The sequence below is a fragment of the Myotis lucifugus genome, unplaced genomic scaffold (assembly GCF_000147115.1).
Source record: "Myotis lucifugus unplaced genomic scaffold, Myoluc2.0 scaffold_18, whole genome shotgun sequence".
In the NCBI taxonomy this organism is placed as follows: Eukaryota; Metazoa; Chordata; class Mammalia; order Chiroptera; family Vespertilionidae; genus Myotis; species Myotis lucifugus.
The window spans coordinates 9987833-10006212 of NW_005871066.1; the positions used below are offsets into that span (position 1 = coordinate 9987833).

Genomic DNA, 18380 nt, shown 5'->3' on the forward strand with positions numbered 1-18380 from the left:
GACTTGGGAAGGGGGGGGGTCCCTCAGCTGCTGTGCCTCTCGAAGTCTGGGACCCTCGGGGGATGTCCGGCTTGTTTCGTTCCCGCCTCCCTCAGCCCCCGGCCCAGGGTGTTCGTTCCGCCTCCCTCAGCTGCTGGGCCCAGGGTGATGGTTCCCCCCTCCTCAGCCGCCAGGGCGGCTTGTGTGTTCCCGCCTCCCTCAGCCACCCAGCCCAGGTTGTTCGCTCCCGCCTCCCTCAGCCGCCGGGGGGCTTGTTTTGCTCCCACCTCCGCCACCCAGCTTGTTTTTGGCTGCCTGGCTTGCTACGCTCCCAGCTAACATATGCAAATTAACCGCCATCTTGGCTGGCAGTTAATTTGCATATCTCGCTGATTAGCCAGTGGGAAGGGTAGCGGAGGTACGGCTAATTACCATGTTTCTCTATTATTAGATAGGATATATATACATATATATTTTATTGATTTTTTTTTACAGAGAGGAAGGGAGAAGGATAGAGAGTTAGAAATATCGATGAGAGAGAATCATCGATCAGCTGCCTCCTGCACACCCCCAACTGGGGATGTACCCGCAACCAAGGTACATGCTCTTGACCGGAATCGAACCTGGGACCCTTCAGTCCACAGGCTGATGCTCTATCCACTGACCCAAACCGGTTAGGGCGAACTCAGTCTTTTATATGCCAGAATTATACATGAAATTAAAGCGTCTTAATTCATGAAATTGTCAGTCACAATAGTAGAGAGCCAAGTATTTCAGTTGTATATTAACATCTAGTATGAAAAATCATCTTAAGTTAGAATTGTTAAAATACTTCCCTTTGCTAAATATTCTGTGATGTGATTTCTAAAATTCATATATTGTTTCAGAAAATACACAAGTGGCATTTATTTCGTAAGTGTAAAACAGAGATAGCTTTAAAACTTGGCCTCCTGATGAGCAGAGCATTGGATCTCACCCTGAGTGTAACAGCAGCTCGGTTATCTAAGAACTTGTGTCACTTTGCTGTCTCCCCCACAGTCTGGGTAAGAGCGCCTTTGTTCTGTTCAGTGGCTGGATTAACTATTAATGACACTCTGCTGTGGTGAGAAACCTGTACACAGTTTTCAGGGATTAGTTTCATTACATTTCATTGCTAATAGAGGGCAGTGATGTGAGGCTAATGAAATTAGGAACTTATTTAAACATTCGTATTTTCATACTTCAGTGCATTTTTGTATTTACTTGTTTCTGAACTTTTTCAACATCAAAATAAGAAAACTATGGCAATACTGTATGATGAACTGTAAAGTTTTCACATGCTCCCTATGGTGATAGGATGGGTGATCTGGGGTCTTGGGCCTAAACAACTGTCTCTTTTTTTCTCTGCCTTCTTGTTGGCTGGCTTCCAGCGGGGTGGGTAAGAACGGGAGTCCCAGTTCGAGGGGATTGACCCACTTTTTGCTAGAATTTGAGAATCAGTAACAAACCTTTTGTTTTTTTTTTAAAGACTAGTTTTTGTGATTTTTAGAGAGGAAAGGAGAGAAACATCGATGTGAGAGCAAAACATTAATTGGCTGCCTCCTGTATGCCCCCCACTACGGAAGGAGCCCACAACCTGGGCATGTGCCCTGACCTGGGAACCAAACTGGTAACCCTCTGCTGCACAGGACAGCGCCCAACCAATTTAGTCACACCGGCCACGGCAACAAAACTTTAAAAAAAAAACAACTAGTGTTTCTTTTCGGTAATAAATTGCATTCAGGATAATGCTTTAAAAGGTGACAGAAGGAAAACATTTCCTCTAGTAAATGAACTTCCTGAAAAGTGGCAGCCGCAGCTACCTGGAAAGCTCTAAACCGGAAACATAAGCAGCCTGAGGTGACCTCTTCCTCCTTCAATCCCCACCCCACCTCCGCCCCATTGTGGACTTCGGAGTGAACACATTGTAGGCGCCTGGCACTGTACTGTATTCAGGGACATAAGTAGTTCTGTTTTGGAATTATGGCAGGAGGAAATTTGATACTGGGAAAGACTACTCTTAAGCAAGGGGGAGTGAAATTGAGATTTTTATCTGGGAATATAAAATTAGATTCTGGAAGTAAGCTTCAGTTGTAATTGAAAAGTATGTACTGAGTTTTAGAATGAACAAAGAACGTATCATGTTGATTGTTTTTGGCATACATTTTTATGCTAATTATATGATTGGATAATTTTTAAGTAATAATGCAATTGTAATGAAGGACATTTTTGCAGACCATTTAAGAGTGTTATCCCCCCCATTGTCTTTGATAATAAAATAATTATCATTTTTGAGACACTTAGCATATTATTGTTCTCATTGATTATTCTCATTAGTTACTAACTTCTAACTCCTTCTATATCCTCATTTGTCAGTGGGTTTACTTGAGATTCAAACTTTCTTTAGTATCTTCCATCAACTTTGTCAAATGTTGCATCTTTTTTATAATCCTCACCAGAGGATATGCTTATTGATTTGAGAAAAAGAGAGAAAGAGAGAGGGGGGGGAAGGGAGGGGGGAGGGAGAAAGGGAGAGAGACTACAAACCTAGTTATCAAAACTGTGTGGAACTAGCATAAGGGCAGACATACAGGAGAGAGAGAGAGAGAGAGAGAGATAGAGATAGATATCAGAGAGAGAGAGATAGAGATAGATATCAATTGGTTGCCTCCCGTCCTTCCTCTCTCTAGAATCAATAAAACATATCCTCAGATGAGGATTAAAATAGAGTATAATGAGAATAAAAAGGTGTCAGGAAGGTAGATTGGATAGAAAAGATTTACTGGGGAAATCCCAGTGAATTGATTTTTCTTTCTTGGTATATAAGGTAATGAATAAGAGTTACCAACCAATTATTTTAATTAAGAAAGCCAATTAATAGTTACGATTTGAATTTATTGGAGATAGGAGAATATAGATAGCATTTAAGAAACTGACTTAAAAGAAGGCTGAAATTTGCTTGGATTACTAGGTCCTTGGAAATTTAGCTATAGGTCTCAGAGACAGTAATCTTTTGGAGAAGGAAATGTTATTGCCACCAGTTTATTTTTCTCCTTTAAACTTCTTCTTTATAAATTCATGTAGTTCATCTAGGTGATGGCGTGTATCATTTCAGCTCTGCAGTTGTTTGAATCTCTGATTAACTGTACCTGGAAATATATATTTAAGGACACTAACTCTGCTAGGTTGTAACTTTAACACTGGCTACACTAGAATAGGCTAAGATGACTATAAAAGTAGCAACAAATAAGTGTGAATTGAAATGAAAATTCAGCTACTAGTCCTTCAGGAAGCTATGGTCTCATGGGCAGTCAAATAAGTAACATACATATTTTAGTAGTTCTGTAATGTGTGTGGTCCATAGAGAGGCAGAGGCGGAGAACTGTTTTTGGTCTGGGAAGATGTCAGGGAGGAGGTAACAGTTGGGGTGAGATGAGGAAATTGAGTTGGGTGTGCAAGGGAAACAAACTGGACATGGCATTCTAGGGAGAGGAAACTGAGTAAGAAAAGACTTGGTAGTGTGAGAAAACGTGATGTGTTTGGGGAATCACAGAGTAGAGCTCAGCATTTCCAGAGCATAAAATATAATAAAAAGGAGAATGGCAGTAATAATGTTTCAAATGAGGCAAGGGGATCAGTCTAGGATCCTTCAAAAATGCCTGGCTTGGAGGGGCAATGCTGCTGCTGTTCCCTGAGAGGAGGACAAAATGAGGCATTAGATCAGCAGTTCTCAACCTGTGGGTCTCAACCCCTTTGGTGGTCGAACGACCCTTTCACAGGGGTCGCCTAGACCATCGGAAAACACATATATAATTACATATTGTTTTTGTGATTAATCACTATGCTTTAATTATGTTCAATCTGTAACAATGAAAATACATCCTGCATATCAGATATTTACATTACGATTCATAACAGTAGCAAAATTACAGTTATGAAGTAGCAACAAAAATAATTTTGTGGCTGGGGGTCACCACAACATGAGGAACTGTATTAAAGGGTCGTGGCATTAGGGAGGTTGAAAACCACTGCCTTATATGGAGAAGTTGGTGAAGTTAGTGTTGGTTAGACGTTGCGTTTGATGCATGTAGGGACCATCTAGGTCAGTGGTTCTTTTTTTTAAAAAATATATTTTATTGATTTTTTATAGAGAGGAAGGGAGAGGGATAGAGAGTTAGAAACATCGATCAGCTGCCTCCTGCACACCCCCGACTGGGGATGTGCCCGCAACCAAGGTACATGCCCTTGATCGGAATCGAACCTGGGACCCTTGAGTCCGCAGGCCAACGCTCTATCCACTGAGCCAAACTGGTCATGGCGGTCAGTGGGTCTTAACCTTCCTAATGCCGCGACCCTTTAATACAGTTCCTCATGTTGTGGTGACCCCCAATTTCATTGTTACAAATTGAACATAATTAAAGCATAGTGATTAATCACAAAGACAATATGTAATTATATATGTTTTCCGATGGTCTTAGGCGACCCCTGTGAAAGGGTTGTTCGACCCCCAAAGAGGTCGCGACGCACAGGTTGAGAACTGCTGATCTAGGTGAAAATGTCTAGTGGGGTCAAAGGATATATAGTTCTGGGGTGCAGAGGAGAGTATTGGGCTAGAAGCTCAGATTTGGTCATCACTGCCCTTATGGTTTTGAGTTTCAAGGGTGTAGATAGATGAGTCAGTGAGTCAAAAGAGGGTCATGCAAGAATCACCAACATTTGAAGGTCTGGTGAAAAGAGATGATCCAGCAAAGGACCCAGAGTTAGCAGGAGAATCATAAAAACATAAAAAAACATTTAAAAAATCCTTATGTTATTTTGTACTATTATTTAGAAATTAAAGCAAAATAATGACTAAAAATCAAGTTAACCATAATTTTAAATATGCTCCTCAAATTACACTTGCTTATTTTCTTTGTGAAATAAGGACCTGTGGTCTCTTTTGGTACTCATTGGCCTGAATGTATGAAATGGAGATAGTGGGTGTTTGAATAAATATATATTTACAAGGTTGTAAGTACTGCTGCTTTGGAAGGACTGAGGAGTGGTGGTGAAGAGTAATTGAGAATTGGGGGGGTATGGTAGGGTATAAGGTTTTAAAATGTGACCATGAAAAGCATACTGGAAGTCTTCATCAATTTATAGACAAAAATAAATTCTGGAAGGATCCAATATTTACATGTAAAATAAAACTACAAAGCATATTAGAGGACAGTATGATGACAATTCTAAAAATTTTGGTGTGGTAAAAGACTTAACAGGAAGACATAATTCATAAAGGGAAAGATTACTGTGCTTAATTGCAGAAAAATAAAGTATAGGGTCCTGGATACTGTGAATAAAATAGAAAAACAACCAGCTAACTTTGGGGAAGTATTTGCAGTGTGTGTGACAGCATCCTACATGTGGTCATGATGTAGATGATTCAAGTGATCAGAGGTTCAGGAGACTACGAGGAGCTGCTGAGGAGGCCACTGTTCTTAGCCAAGGGTTTTCGGAAGTCACACCAACATGGACACCAAAGTCCCCAAGGGTTATGGAGGAATTGTGGTGGAGTGGAACTCAGTGGCATAGCTTTTGGAGTTCTTAAAGAGACTGTAGGAGTAATCAGATCCATGGGTGGTATTGATAAGGCATCCTATAAAATAAAAGGCTAATATAGTCCTCGGGTTACGTCGGACTTGATGTAAGTCGTTTTGTGGTTACGTCGCCATCTCCCATTTATTTATTTAAAAAAAAAAGTTTGTCATTTCGACGTATGTACATATGTGCTTTATGTTTTTTATTATTTATTTAGCACAAGTAAAGGCCAGGAATTGTTATCTTTCTTTTAAAATTTTTTTACTGTTTCACTTCATTACTGCTGTGTATGTGCTCCATGTGAGTGACGTAGGTGCTTATGTAGGTGGGTTCTGACTTACAGCGAAAGTCACGTTACATCGTGCCGTAGGAACGGATCTCCGATGTAACTGAAGGACCTACTGTATGTAAATCGACCCATTGGTGGAACGACTGGTCGCTATGATGCGCACTGACCACCAGGGGGCAGCCGCTCAATCCAGAAGGAGTGCTGCTTAGCCATAAGCTGGGCTTATGGCTGGCAAGCACAGCAGCAGTGGCAGGAGCCTCTCCCACCTCTGTGGCAGCGTTAAGAATGTCTGACTGCAAGAGGGTGCAGGCTAGGCTGAGGGACCCCCCAGAGTGCATGATTTTCAGGCACCGGGTCTCTAGTTGAGTAGGTAGTAACGTAGATGGAACACATGGGCTTGGAAGGATATGATATTAACACAGTATTTGTGAACATTCTTGAACCTTTCAATCCTTCTGGAGCTATAAATAAATCTGAAGGTTTGATGAAAATGTGAAAATGATTTTGGAAGCCTTTTCATGTGTTATTTGAAACGATTTGGTTTGGAGATCCCAAAGTCACCAGTCAGAAAATGGTTTAGAGCTTTAACTTTTCTTTCTAACATTACAAGATGGGTATAAACTTCATTTGAGCTGTGTAGTTTAATCTTGAGGGTTTTCAGGTTCAGTGCACAGCTTTTATATAGATACCCTGAAGTGTGAACTTTTTGCAATGAAGATTTGCTACCATGAAGACATTCCAGTGTAAGCTCATTTGTGAAGTCGCTACTTGATTAACTGGGAATACTTCTCTAGATAGGGAGACTGAGATATGGGTTAAAGTTAAATTTCCACATATAATAACACTCTAGTGATAAAAAGGTAGATGTTGAGGCTTGGTAGTAAGAGAGAAAGGGTGGATTAAAGCTATGGAAAGGCTATTTAAAATGGGACACACCTAGTATACCTCATTAACACATCCAGCAAATATTTAGGATGACTGTCCTCTGCTAGGCACTACCTGCCTAGTAATAAGCACAGAGGGCTTATGTGCCAAGCATGACACCACACGACTTTCATGGATTATTTCATTAAATCCTTACAACAGCCTCTCACATAGGAATTATCAACCCCATTTTACAGGAGAGGAGATAGAGGCTTAGAGTTTTTGAGTAATTTTCCCAAAATCATATGGCAGTTAAAAATGATGGAGGTACGTGCTTTTGAATCCAAGGCTACTTGGTGGCAGAGCCTGATTGAGCACTTAAACACTGGGCTCTTTTTAAACTGGAAGGAGGGACATCACTGAGCATTCACTATGATACTAGGTGCCAGGCTTTGTCACACATAAGAATCCTCAAGGTAAGTTTCATTATCATCGTCTCAGTTTACCTCAGGACTGTGTGCTCTCCCCAGTGATTAGCCGGCTTGGCTACAGCCTGTGGTAGATTCTGTTCTCTCGTTAGACATTCATGCCAGTTTTATAGTGCTCGTTGGGTGAAGTTGTGAGCTTCAGCAATTTAGAAAAATCCTTATTGTAACAACATGAAGAGGATATTCCTGTACAAGTCTATTGTGTTTTATGCAACTAATTTTTATTCCTTTTTCCATTATATTTTATTCCTTTGGTTTCCATAGTCAAGATTTGTAAAAATTAAAACTTGTTTTACACTAAAAAACAAAAAAACAAACAAATAAAACCCCAAAACCCAAACTATTGAAGTATATTTTGAAATCCTGATACTGCCTAAAGCATTTCAGTGGCACTGAGTTTTATTTTTGGTGTGTGGACTTTTAATTAGGAATAGGAAAACCCATTTACAAAAGGGGAAAAAAAAACAAGTGTACATGTGAAATAGTCTGGGTAATAAGACCATGTCAGTTTTATTCATGTAAAATTATGAGCATTAGGTTAATCATTAATATTTTAGTGGAAACGTGTTAGTTTGCCTTCTCTTTTCCCATCTCCCTCTTTTTTTTTTTAAACCTCTTTTTCCATTTTAGTCTGTTATCTTTTTTACCAAATCAGTATCAGGCAGTTATTGTTTAATTGAATTGAATTGGCGGGTACATTTCTGTTTGTGATGGCATTGTCAGGCCTTTCCTAAAAGGAGAAGTAGATTATGTGCTAGGTAACTGGGTGTTGCTGTTCACTTGTGCTGTATGTACTGGGAAGGAGGAGGGGGAAATTAAGGTGTAAAATACAAGTCTTTCTCTAAAGGAGTAGGGAGTACATACTACATATATCTTTAATTAAAGACAACCAGGAAATTATAACAGGTTAAAAATTTCAATCTATAAATTGGGGTTCTGGTTTACTATTTCATTCTTAAGTGACAAAAATGATTCACTGAGCCATATTTTTCAGGACTGGTGAAATAGAAGTAGCCAAGGGTTTTATATCTGTTCATTACAGCCTGTAACTTTATTACCCAGGCGTCTCAAATGATCTAGTATGTTGGATCTAGTTGTTAGCACTTCTTGTTTGTATTTTAATTTGTTGCCTTTAAAATCTCCTTGTAGGGCCAGCCTAGTTCTACCTTAAAAAAAAACCAACACACCCCTCTACTTAAAAGAAATGGTACTTCCTGCTTTCATAAACAGTCATGTGCATAGTTTAGCAAGGCCTGATGCCTCTGGAGCGTTTTCCCTTTATAGCACCATTGAATCCCAGTCCTAGCAGAAGTGCTGCGAATCTTGTGGCCTCATTTTGAACAAAAGGGATTAGAGAAGAAAAATCTCTTGATATAAGGCTTGAAAGCAAGGGCAGGCAATCTTGGTTGTGAATATTTTCTGATTTTTCCAGAAATCAAGCAGAAGATTGAGCTGCTGATGTCAGTTAACTCTGAGAAGTCGTCCTCTTCAGAAAGGTACAGCTACATCTCTTGCATGAACAATTAATGGTGTAGCAATGCTAAGAAACAAGCCAGGACATTTTATTTTCTTGTTAAGTTTGCTATATAATGCGTTGTACTGCATGCTGGTCGTTGTGCTGTATTGAAGATGTGTATTTGGGCAGGCTGTTCTGCTTTTACAAAGGGTAATTGATTTTTAAAAAAATAGTGAAGCCTAATCAGCTGCAGCATGCACACCATAACACGGCAGACCACGGGTTCCTGTGTGACAGCTGTTGAAGGCTTTAAAAATAATTTACTTAGCTAAAAAACAAACAAATTGTGCTTGCTTTAAGGAAATGCTAGCATTAGATTTTCTTCCTATATTTTGATGTTGCTGTAACACAAAATTACCGACACTATCTATAAGATCTAGGTTAAAAACATTTGACGTTGGTTGTAATAAATATTTTTTTTTATGTGAAAAGGGAGTGCCATTTGTAAATAGCTTAGGAATTGCAAACCCCCAGATTAGTCACATTATGAGAGAGAGATATGATGCTTCTTCAAGTCTGTGCTAGGAGATGGAACAGTCACTGCATGCAGTAATGGTTCATGCCTGCAGGTAAGGACAAAATGACTCAAGTATTTTTAAAGCAATTATTTTATATGTCAATCAAATTATTGTACCTGTAAGGCGATATTTCCTTAAAATGGCTACTTACTTAATACATAGAAGTAAAGGTATTTTTATCTCAAGTCAGAAATGAGGCTGTAGTTGCCTATTTTGCTATGTAAATATTGTGTTCACTTCTGTTTACCAAAATTTTGTATAGTATATAATGTTTTAAATTAGGGTTCTTGGGTGTATACCTTGATGCTTACCTTTCTCTTGACAACCTAATAATAGTTTATACCTAACGTTGATATTTTGTATTTTAGGTGTGTTGGTTTTTCTTTTCTGTGGTTTTCAGGGTTATCTTTTATGTTCATAGACTTAATATTTAGGAAAACATGATGGAGAAATAATTTGGTAGTAAGGAATGATATAGGAAAAACACTGGGAAAAAATATGTGAAGAACCTAACATGGTAAAAGGGATTTAATTAAAGTACACTAGTGTATGGAGGACATGATCTGATGACAAAATGATGACATTAAATCGATTTATTAATAAGGTGAAAGTCTCCTGGCTATAATTCAGGGCATTGCAAATATGGAAGATGTTACTGCTTTCTTTAGAGATTGAAAATAGAAAAATTTAGGCACATTTTGTTTATTTTTATGTAGCTAATAACTTCTGGTTTGGGCTAGTCATCCGTTTTTAAGCATTCTGTTTGCTGAGATGAAAATAATCTTCAGCCTTGTGAATGTTCTGCCAGTAAAATGGTTGTGATGGGAAGGGGAGAGGGTGGTGGTGTAAATAGTGAATGGTCTGGGTGCCAACTGTAACCTTTGAGTTTTGTTCCTAAGAAGAGCATTCTTAATGAGATGACAGCAATAATTATGTTGGCTTTTTGAGAAGCATGAATTCTCTATTGATAAATTGAGGGTTGAATAGAATGGACGCAAATTGTTGAGAAATTAGGAATGGGTGAGGTTTTTAATGGTTAAAATACATTTTATAAGGAAAGATTCTAAAATATTTTGGTGATCATATTTACTTATTTTATTATTATTTTTAATTTTTTATCTAAGCTCCTGTGGTTAAATTTGATGGAAAGGGAGGATGCATGTGGCCATGATTTTAAAGTTCAGAAATCAGCTGCTGTGCTTATAACAACTTTGTATACAGAGTTTTACCAGAGCTTGCTTGTTGTGTTTGTTATTCTTGCTTTGCTTGATATTTCAGATATCTTACATATATATTTGTAAGTTAAGATATGCTGACTTAATGGGTGATAAATGTGGTTTATGGGTCAGCCAACACTTTGCAAACATAGACATTGTTTTACTAATATAAATACGTTAAAAATAGAAGTCACCCTTTTTCTTCCCCCCTTTTAAAAGTCATATAATGATGAATAGTCAAATCATTTGTCTTTTTAATTTGTTTGGAAGAACTTGAAAAACACGAATCCCATGTTAAAAAGAAAATTAGGGTCTAGTAACACTATATTCTGCCCAGGAGTTTAATAGCTTGTAGTGCCATGTAGCAATATTTTTAAATTCTTTGTTTTAATTTTTTTAATTCTTTGTTTACCATTTACCTAAAATTTATAAGTCTTTGACTAGTGTTTTAAAAAAGTTACTTGCTTGAGGCATGACCCAAGTCGTAAAGATATTTGGAATTTACGGATGGTCAGTATTGCCATTTATTTATTCGTGGGAAGGATGAAGAAAGAAACCCAGTCTTCTTTCTTTAAAGAGAGGAAAGTTACTTGTTTGTAAGGAACCAAGTTATCATTCGCCACAACTGATTTTGCTCACTGTGTGCAGTACAGAATGATCTTTAGGTATTTCAGGAAACCAAGTGGAGAAACAATACTTTTAACAGCAGTTATGTGATGTTCCTAATAATTTTTCCATGTCTTATATGTGACCCCCTTAATGGGAATTTCTAGTTTTGTGACAGCTAGTATTCATTGAATTACTGTTTTTTTCTAGACAATTTTGTGAAAAGCAAAACAACAAAAGAGAAAACTTATTTTTGTAGACTCTTAAAAATCTGTCATTGAAAAATACAAATATGATTCGAAGTAATCTGATAATGGAATTTTGAAGGTTTTTATGTGGGGCCTAGATTAGAAAATGTTAAAATAATAGTTCTCAATGCCACCATGAAATTTAAAATTATATATTTACCTTTAATAGAATAGTGGAGGTCCCAACGAATGTCATTTTGTAGGGGAGGCATGGAATACTACTGTTCTGTTTAGAATGGCTGACTCATAGGACAAAAGCCAATGGAAGAACAAAAGGTTACTTTTTTATGGTTTTATATTTTGGAGAGAAATGAAAATCTCAACTTAAGCATTTTTAAAATTAGGGGCAGAGAATATTATTGAATGAATTAAAACAATATGATGCCTGATTTGTATGTTATTGCCAGGTAAGAGGAAGGCATATCTGTTTCAAGAGAGTATCCTTCTTACAGATTTTAAGAGTAAATTTTACTATTAGTATATTGTTTTTAATTGAGTGCCTGTTGAATGAAGCAATGTATTCATCTTAAATATGATAGGGACAGAGCCATGCACAGTTTTATTTCCTCATCTACCCCATTTAATGTAAAAAAAGTGTATATTTATTTGATGCAAAAACTGGGTTTTCAAGTTTTGTTCTTTTCCAATCTAGAACACTCCTGGGATTTGGAAATTTATGGGGTAGAGTAGATGGGGAAGAGGAATAGTAATAATAATAGCTAGAAAAAAAGATATTAATAATTTATTAAAAATTTTTATTTTTATTAATTTTATTTTAAAAAACTTTTTACTATTTTAAAATTTTTTATTTATTGATTTGAGTGAGTGAAACATCTGTTTCACTTATTTATGCATTCATTGGTTGATTTTTTTTTAAAGACATGTTTTTATTGATTTCAGAGAGGTAGAGAGACATAGAAACATTAATGAGAGAGAATCATTGATCTGTTGCCTCCTGCATGCCCCCTACTGGGGATTGAGCCCATTACCTGGGCATGTGCTCTGACCAGGAATTGGACCATGACATCCTGGTTCATAGGTCAATGCTTAACCACTGAAACACACCAGCTGGGTTGGTTGATTCTTTTATGTGCTCTGACCAGCGATCAAATTCGCAGCGCTGGCAGATGGGGACAGTGCTCTAACCAACTGAACTATCCATCCAGAGCCTTATTGAACATTTTTTGAATTCCAGTTCTATGTGAGTAGAGAGAGCGAGCGCACACATTTTGCCCACGCTGGGTAGCTCAGCTGGTTGAAGCATTGTCCTGTACATCAAGAGGTTTCGGGTTCAATCTCTGCTCTGGGTGTGTATGGGAGGCAACTGATTGATGTCTGTCTGTCTGTCTCAAAATCAATAAACATATCCTTGGGTGAGGATTAAAAAAAAAGGCTGTTGGGAGGATTCAGACAAATCATCTCAGAAAGATCCTGAGTGAACAGAAAGCACTTTGTTGCACTATAATTATTGTCAGACTGTATTGCTACTAGTACTTCTTCAGTTAACTCATGAGCAAAATTGATAACTCTCTTTTTAAAAATATTTTTATTAATTTTGGAGAGGAAGGGAGAGGGAAAGAGAGATAGAAGCATCAATGATGAGAGAGAATCATTCATCGGCTACCTCCTGCACACCCCACAGTGGGGATCGAGCTGGTAACCCCAGCAGTTGCCCTGACCGGGAATTGAACTGTGACCTGGTTCACCAGAATTGAACCGTGACTTCCTGGTTCATCAGAATTGAACCGTGACTTCCTGGTTCATAGGTTGATGGTCAACCCCTGAGCCATACCGGCTGGGCCAAAATTGGACAACTCAATATATAAGTGGTGAGCCCAGAGTGCACAGACCCACGGTTCCTAACCCATCTAGACTGACTGCAGAGAGGGCTGAGCAGTTTGTGAGGTGAGGGTCCTGAGAAGCTGACGATCTACATTCACATTGAGCATTGCCTGCACCTGCTATGGTTTTATGTAAATGTATATGGATGTTTTTGTAATTAATAAGCTTCACAGTCAAAAGTTAACTAAATATTAGTGCCTACAACGTTTGCATTTTCTCAGGGAACAGATACTAAAAGGAAAAGGGTCCATATATTGGAATAAATAAGAAATGATAGCCTAGGTAATTAGCATCCCACATAGCTAGCATATATTTGAATTGACAAATTGCTAGCTACCTTTTTTAGGAGAAGGGAGAAAGGGAGAGAGGGAGAAAGTATAAAAATATTTATGCTGTGGCCTATATTTTAACAAGGCTGTATAATCGGGATTGGTGTGAAGTAATAAAGATTGTATGTTGTCCCTCCCCCAATATAAGGATATATGAAACACGTAAAGAACCCATGCTATTTTTGCATGTGTATTTTAATTCTTTTTCTTATTTTGGATCCTCTTAAGTGAAGAGAAAAAGGGCGTATGATAATAATGCGTGGTTGCAGAAAGCAAAAGGAGAAGCCTGGAAGAATAAGGAGAAAATAAAAAAATAGGGATGGGAGATGAAGAGAGAAGGAAATAAAGGATATTCAGTGGAAGAGGATGTAGGACGAAGGTGTCTTTTATTTGCTCTTATGTTGAATGTGCTTTCCTCCATATCTCTGTGGTGAACTAAGTAGTCTTGGGAAGAGTCAGATTTTATAGAAGGGTTTCCATTGTACTCTCCCCTCCCCATTCCAGCTTGAAGGGTAGGACATTTACTGATAACTGTTTTTACCTTTTCCAACCCCCCACTCTGCCTCTGTTGGCTTTGTTTCTTAGTTTGTAGGGTAATGTATTTGAGTTGTATGTATTTTTCCTGAGTGGTGAGATGACAGTGGCTGATTATGTTGTCTTCCCTCCTTATGCTTTATTTTTTTTAAATTTAATTTTTAGCAATCTTTTTATTGAATATATATGGGAAAGTACACAGATAATGTAAATCATTATGAGATCCAACTTATTGATTTTTTTTTTTAGTAGTTTATATTCTATGTGTATCTAAGAAATCTTTGCCAAGCCCAAGATCACTAAGGTTTTCTGCTAGGTTTACTTACAGGAGTTTTTGGCTCTTAATATTTAAGTATGTGAATCATTTTGGGTTTAGTATTAAGGTAAAGATTGTGATTATTTCCACAAATGACTTCTGAGTTGTGTCTATTTTTGAACATTATATGTAAACTAGAGGCCATTATATATAAACTATTCATGCACTCGGGGTGGGGGTCCCTCAGCTAGGCCTGCACCCTCTCGCAGTCCGGGAGCCCTCGGGGGATGTCCGACTGATGGCTTAGGCTCAGGGAGCCGGCCTGTGCCGTCAGTCAGACATCCTTAGCGCTGTTGTGGAGGCAGGAGAGGCTTCCGCCACCGTAGCTGCTCTCCTGGCTGAGGGGTGTTCCCCCTGTGGGAGAGCACTGACCACCAGGGGGCAGCTCCTGCATTGAGTATCTGAACCCTGTTGGTCAGTGCACGTCATAGCGACAGGTCATTCCTCCGTTTGATCAATTTGCATATTAGCCTTTTATTATATAGGATAGGATAAAAACTCTCTGTATATTCTCTTGGTCTGTCTTCTTCCTTCATTACCTATGTGGGATTCATCATGTTTTTGTTTGTAGGTGTAGTTGATTTAGTCTCATTGCCGTATTCATCATATGAATATATCTCATTTTCTTTTCCATTCTACTTTTGATAATCATGTGGAATGTTTGCCATGTGTGGCTATTAGAAACAGTGCTGCTAGGAGCATTTGTATACATGTCTTTTGGTGAATAGACCTATGCATGCATTTCTGTTGTGTATATTCTAGGAGTGCAATTGCTGAGATTTTGTGGACATTGCATTGCCACTCTTCCAACATGAATGTGCAAATCTACACTCCCACCAGCTATGCTCCAGGTCCTTGCCAACTTGCCACCCCTGTATTCTCTCTCTCTCTTCCCTTCTCCCTTCTCCCTTCCCTTATTCCCTCCTTTTTTCCCCTTTCTCTCTTTTAGCATTCTGCTGGATGTGCCAATGTGACTGAGAAGTGGAACCTTTTTGAGGAGGATTAGAAGCATACAGGGGCCTGTTTCTGAATACTGACTTTCATGAAGGAGATCAGAATTAGAAGTTTAGACTAAACAGGAACCATATGGTGTAGTCCTCTGAGACACTATGGTCCCACCAAAGGATTCTGATCTCTTAACTGGTTCCTAGAGGCTGCAGGTGTTAACACTGGTTTTCTGATGTGGTTTTAATAGCAAAACTATTTCTTCACTTAAACCTATTAGAAGGTTATCATGTAAAAGATAAAAGAAAGCTTGGGTTGGGAAGCGGTAAGTAACCAGAGCCTCAGTTCTTGGTACTCAGCCATCCACCCTGGAGAACTCCTTCAAGAGCTCAGTCCTCTTTACTCAAAAGCCCTTGAGGTAGGGAGGCCACCTGACGTATAACCAAGAAATTATGACTTTTCTGATATGTTCCAAGGATTAAGTTTCATATTGTTCATAGTCTATAAAATGTTTGTATTATATACCTAAATAAAAGTGTAGTGTTATCTTTTGATTTTTGCTTTAAAACCAGATATTTATTTGAGCTTCCTTCCTGTTGATCATTATTTATTTGGTATAGATTCAGGAGTTTCTCAATTATTTTATGTGTTATCAATTTAATTTTTGGTTCTGTTTTCTGATTCCTCTTTGGTGGGTTGCCACATGGTAGCTAGAGCAGACCTTTCAGAACACACATCTGACCAGGAGGGCTGCTCTGCTGTGAAAGCCCTTCAACTGTCTTCCCATTGTTCTTGGCATAAAGGTAAATAAACTCCATATCTGTGGCAGTGAGGACCCATCTCCCCAGCCCAGCCTCAGTCTTCTGACTTTGGTCATGTCTCTTCTACCTTGTTGTTTTGCTGCTGACATCCTCTCATCACAAGGAAGCCTGCCTAGGTCAAATTACGCCTATTATAAGCCCTTACAAAAACTTGTACCTCTCCTTTGTAGCATTTGTCACAGCTGCTGTTTGACAATGGGGAGTATCAATGACATTTGGTTCACTTACTGGTTTACTTACTATTAGCCCTAACTTATGATTTTAAATATAGAAGTGCTTTCATCACAAAATATTTTTATTTTATTACCATTATTTGTTTTTTGCTAATCTTTACCTGAGGATATTTTTTCTATTGATTTTTAGAGAGAGTGGAGGGGCGGGGAGAAAGGGAATGGGGGGGAAGAAAAAAGGGGGGGGAGAGAGAGAGAGAGAGAGAGAGAGAGAGATTGATTGCCTCCTGCATACACCCCGACTAGGGCTGGAGATTGAACTTACAACCTAGGTTTGTGCCTTAGACTGGGAATTGAACCCGCAACTCTTTGGTGTTCGGTCCGACACTCTAACCACTGAGAAACACCAGCCAGGGCAAAATATTTTTATATTATCATTTAAAGCTTACAAATTATGAAATCTGTGGTAAGACTTTTTGGTAGTAGGGAATCATCTATTTTTATGGTATTGGCATCGGTTAATAAATTACAGCCATATATAATCATAGTCTATGTACATAATTATTGTATGTAGTCAATTATAGTCATAAGTGAATTTAACTGTTATAAGGTGTTAAGGTTACAAATCTTAGGTTTTTTTTTGTCACCATAAAAATGCAGTTTGTTATTACATGTATTTTTTACATTAGTTTTAATGTAAGATGGAAATTAAATTTGAACACTTTCTATCTCTGTGCTAAACTAGTGATGCCATACCATAGCCATTTATTCCCCAAATGTCAGTATTTTCTATATCACCTTGGTGCTTTTGGTTATGGTTGCATTCCACCCTCCGCTATTATTTACTTAATATCATGCTTTTTTGTTTACTTTTAATTGTGGTAAAATATATATAACATAAACTTTAATAATGCCTTCAAAAATTTTCTCAATTGCAGTTGACATTTAATATATTAATTTCAGGTGTACGGTATAGTGATTAGATATTTATATAATTTATGAAGTGATTCTACACCCCCCAAAAAGTCAGTTCCCCTCCTCATAATGCCTTGTAAAAGTTAATTTTCTTTAAAATGAATATTTGTATCTCTACCAGAACTGAAGAATTAGTATCATTTGCCTTAAAAAACAATTACTATTAAGTCCTGTCTGGATTCTGTTGTCTGATAAAGGCTTCAGCCTTGAGCCATATGCTCCTCTGTTTACAAGGGAAATTAAATTGGCAAGTTTCATAAAGGGGCTTAAGAATGTGTTAGCATCAAAGTGAGACCTGTTCTTTGATACACTCAATGGAAAGAACCTTGGGAAAGAAGTAACTTTCTCATTATGTGATTCATTGTAATTCATTTCCAAGCCCCAAGTACAACCTAAGATCATTTTGTATACCAGCAGTGGCACTTTATTTTTTTCAGTTGGGGGACCCTCCCCCCCCCACCTCCTTACCACAAATGGTAGATCAGGGAAGTTTTGAACAAATGTGAGCAGGTAGGTATAGCAATGGCTACAATAAACACATACACATTCCCTCCCTCCCTCCCTCCCTCCCTCCCTCCCTCCCTCCCTCCTTCCTTCCTTCCCTCCCTCCCTCCCTCCCTCCCTCCCTCCCTCCCTCCCTCCCTCCCTTTAACTATCATATTGCAGATTTTCTTTGTAGCAGAATTCTTTATCTCCTAGTAGCTGGAAGGAGTTAACTCTAATTTTAGTGTAGATTGCATTTGTCATCCATCCATCCTACATTTATCAGCAGTTGCTATGTGCTAGCCACTCAATGATTTGGAAATTGGGGAACAATAAAGGCAGCACAAAAACGTAGGATCTTTGCTGGATGGCTTACCCCTGATATTACTTGACCAATTTCTTGGGTATGAGTGCTGAGGTACTGTATCATTGGCACTCTACAGTGGGAGGCCCTTGGCACTCCTTGAAAGAGCTACACATAACTAGTAAGTTGCATTTTGGGGAGCTTTCATGGAGACTAGAGCTGTGGTGAAAGGGTTACAAATATAGTTGCCTACCAGAGGCCACTGTCAGTGAGTGGTGTGGTCCAGGAAGAGACTCTAGAAAACTGGAGTCTCTCCATCCAAAAAGGTGGCTGCTGATGAG

At 38.4% G+C, this 18380-nt stretch overlaps 1 protein-coding gene across 7 annotated transcripts in view; it reads left to right on the forward strand.

Moving 5' to 3' along the window:
* The first annotated feature begins 8453 nt into the window (after positions 1–8453).
* The window catches only part of SRPK2 (SRSF protein kinase 2), a 138981-nt gene continuing 129054 nt past the window's right edge, over positions 8454–18380 (forward strand). For 6 of the 7 annotated variants that reach the window (XR_002828390.1, XR_002828392.1, XR_002828389.1 and 3 more), the window contains exon 1: positions 9212–9300. Coding sequence is in view for 2 of the 7 variants with exons in the window: in XM_006085404.3 (XP_006085466.1) it covers positions 9260–9300 (41 nt within the window). In the remaining 5 variants the exon portion in view is untranslated. Of the gene's footprint in view, positions 8712–9211; positions 9301–18380 lie in introns of those variants that run through there. The other variant, XM_006085405.3, reaches the window with a different exon arrangement.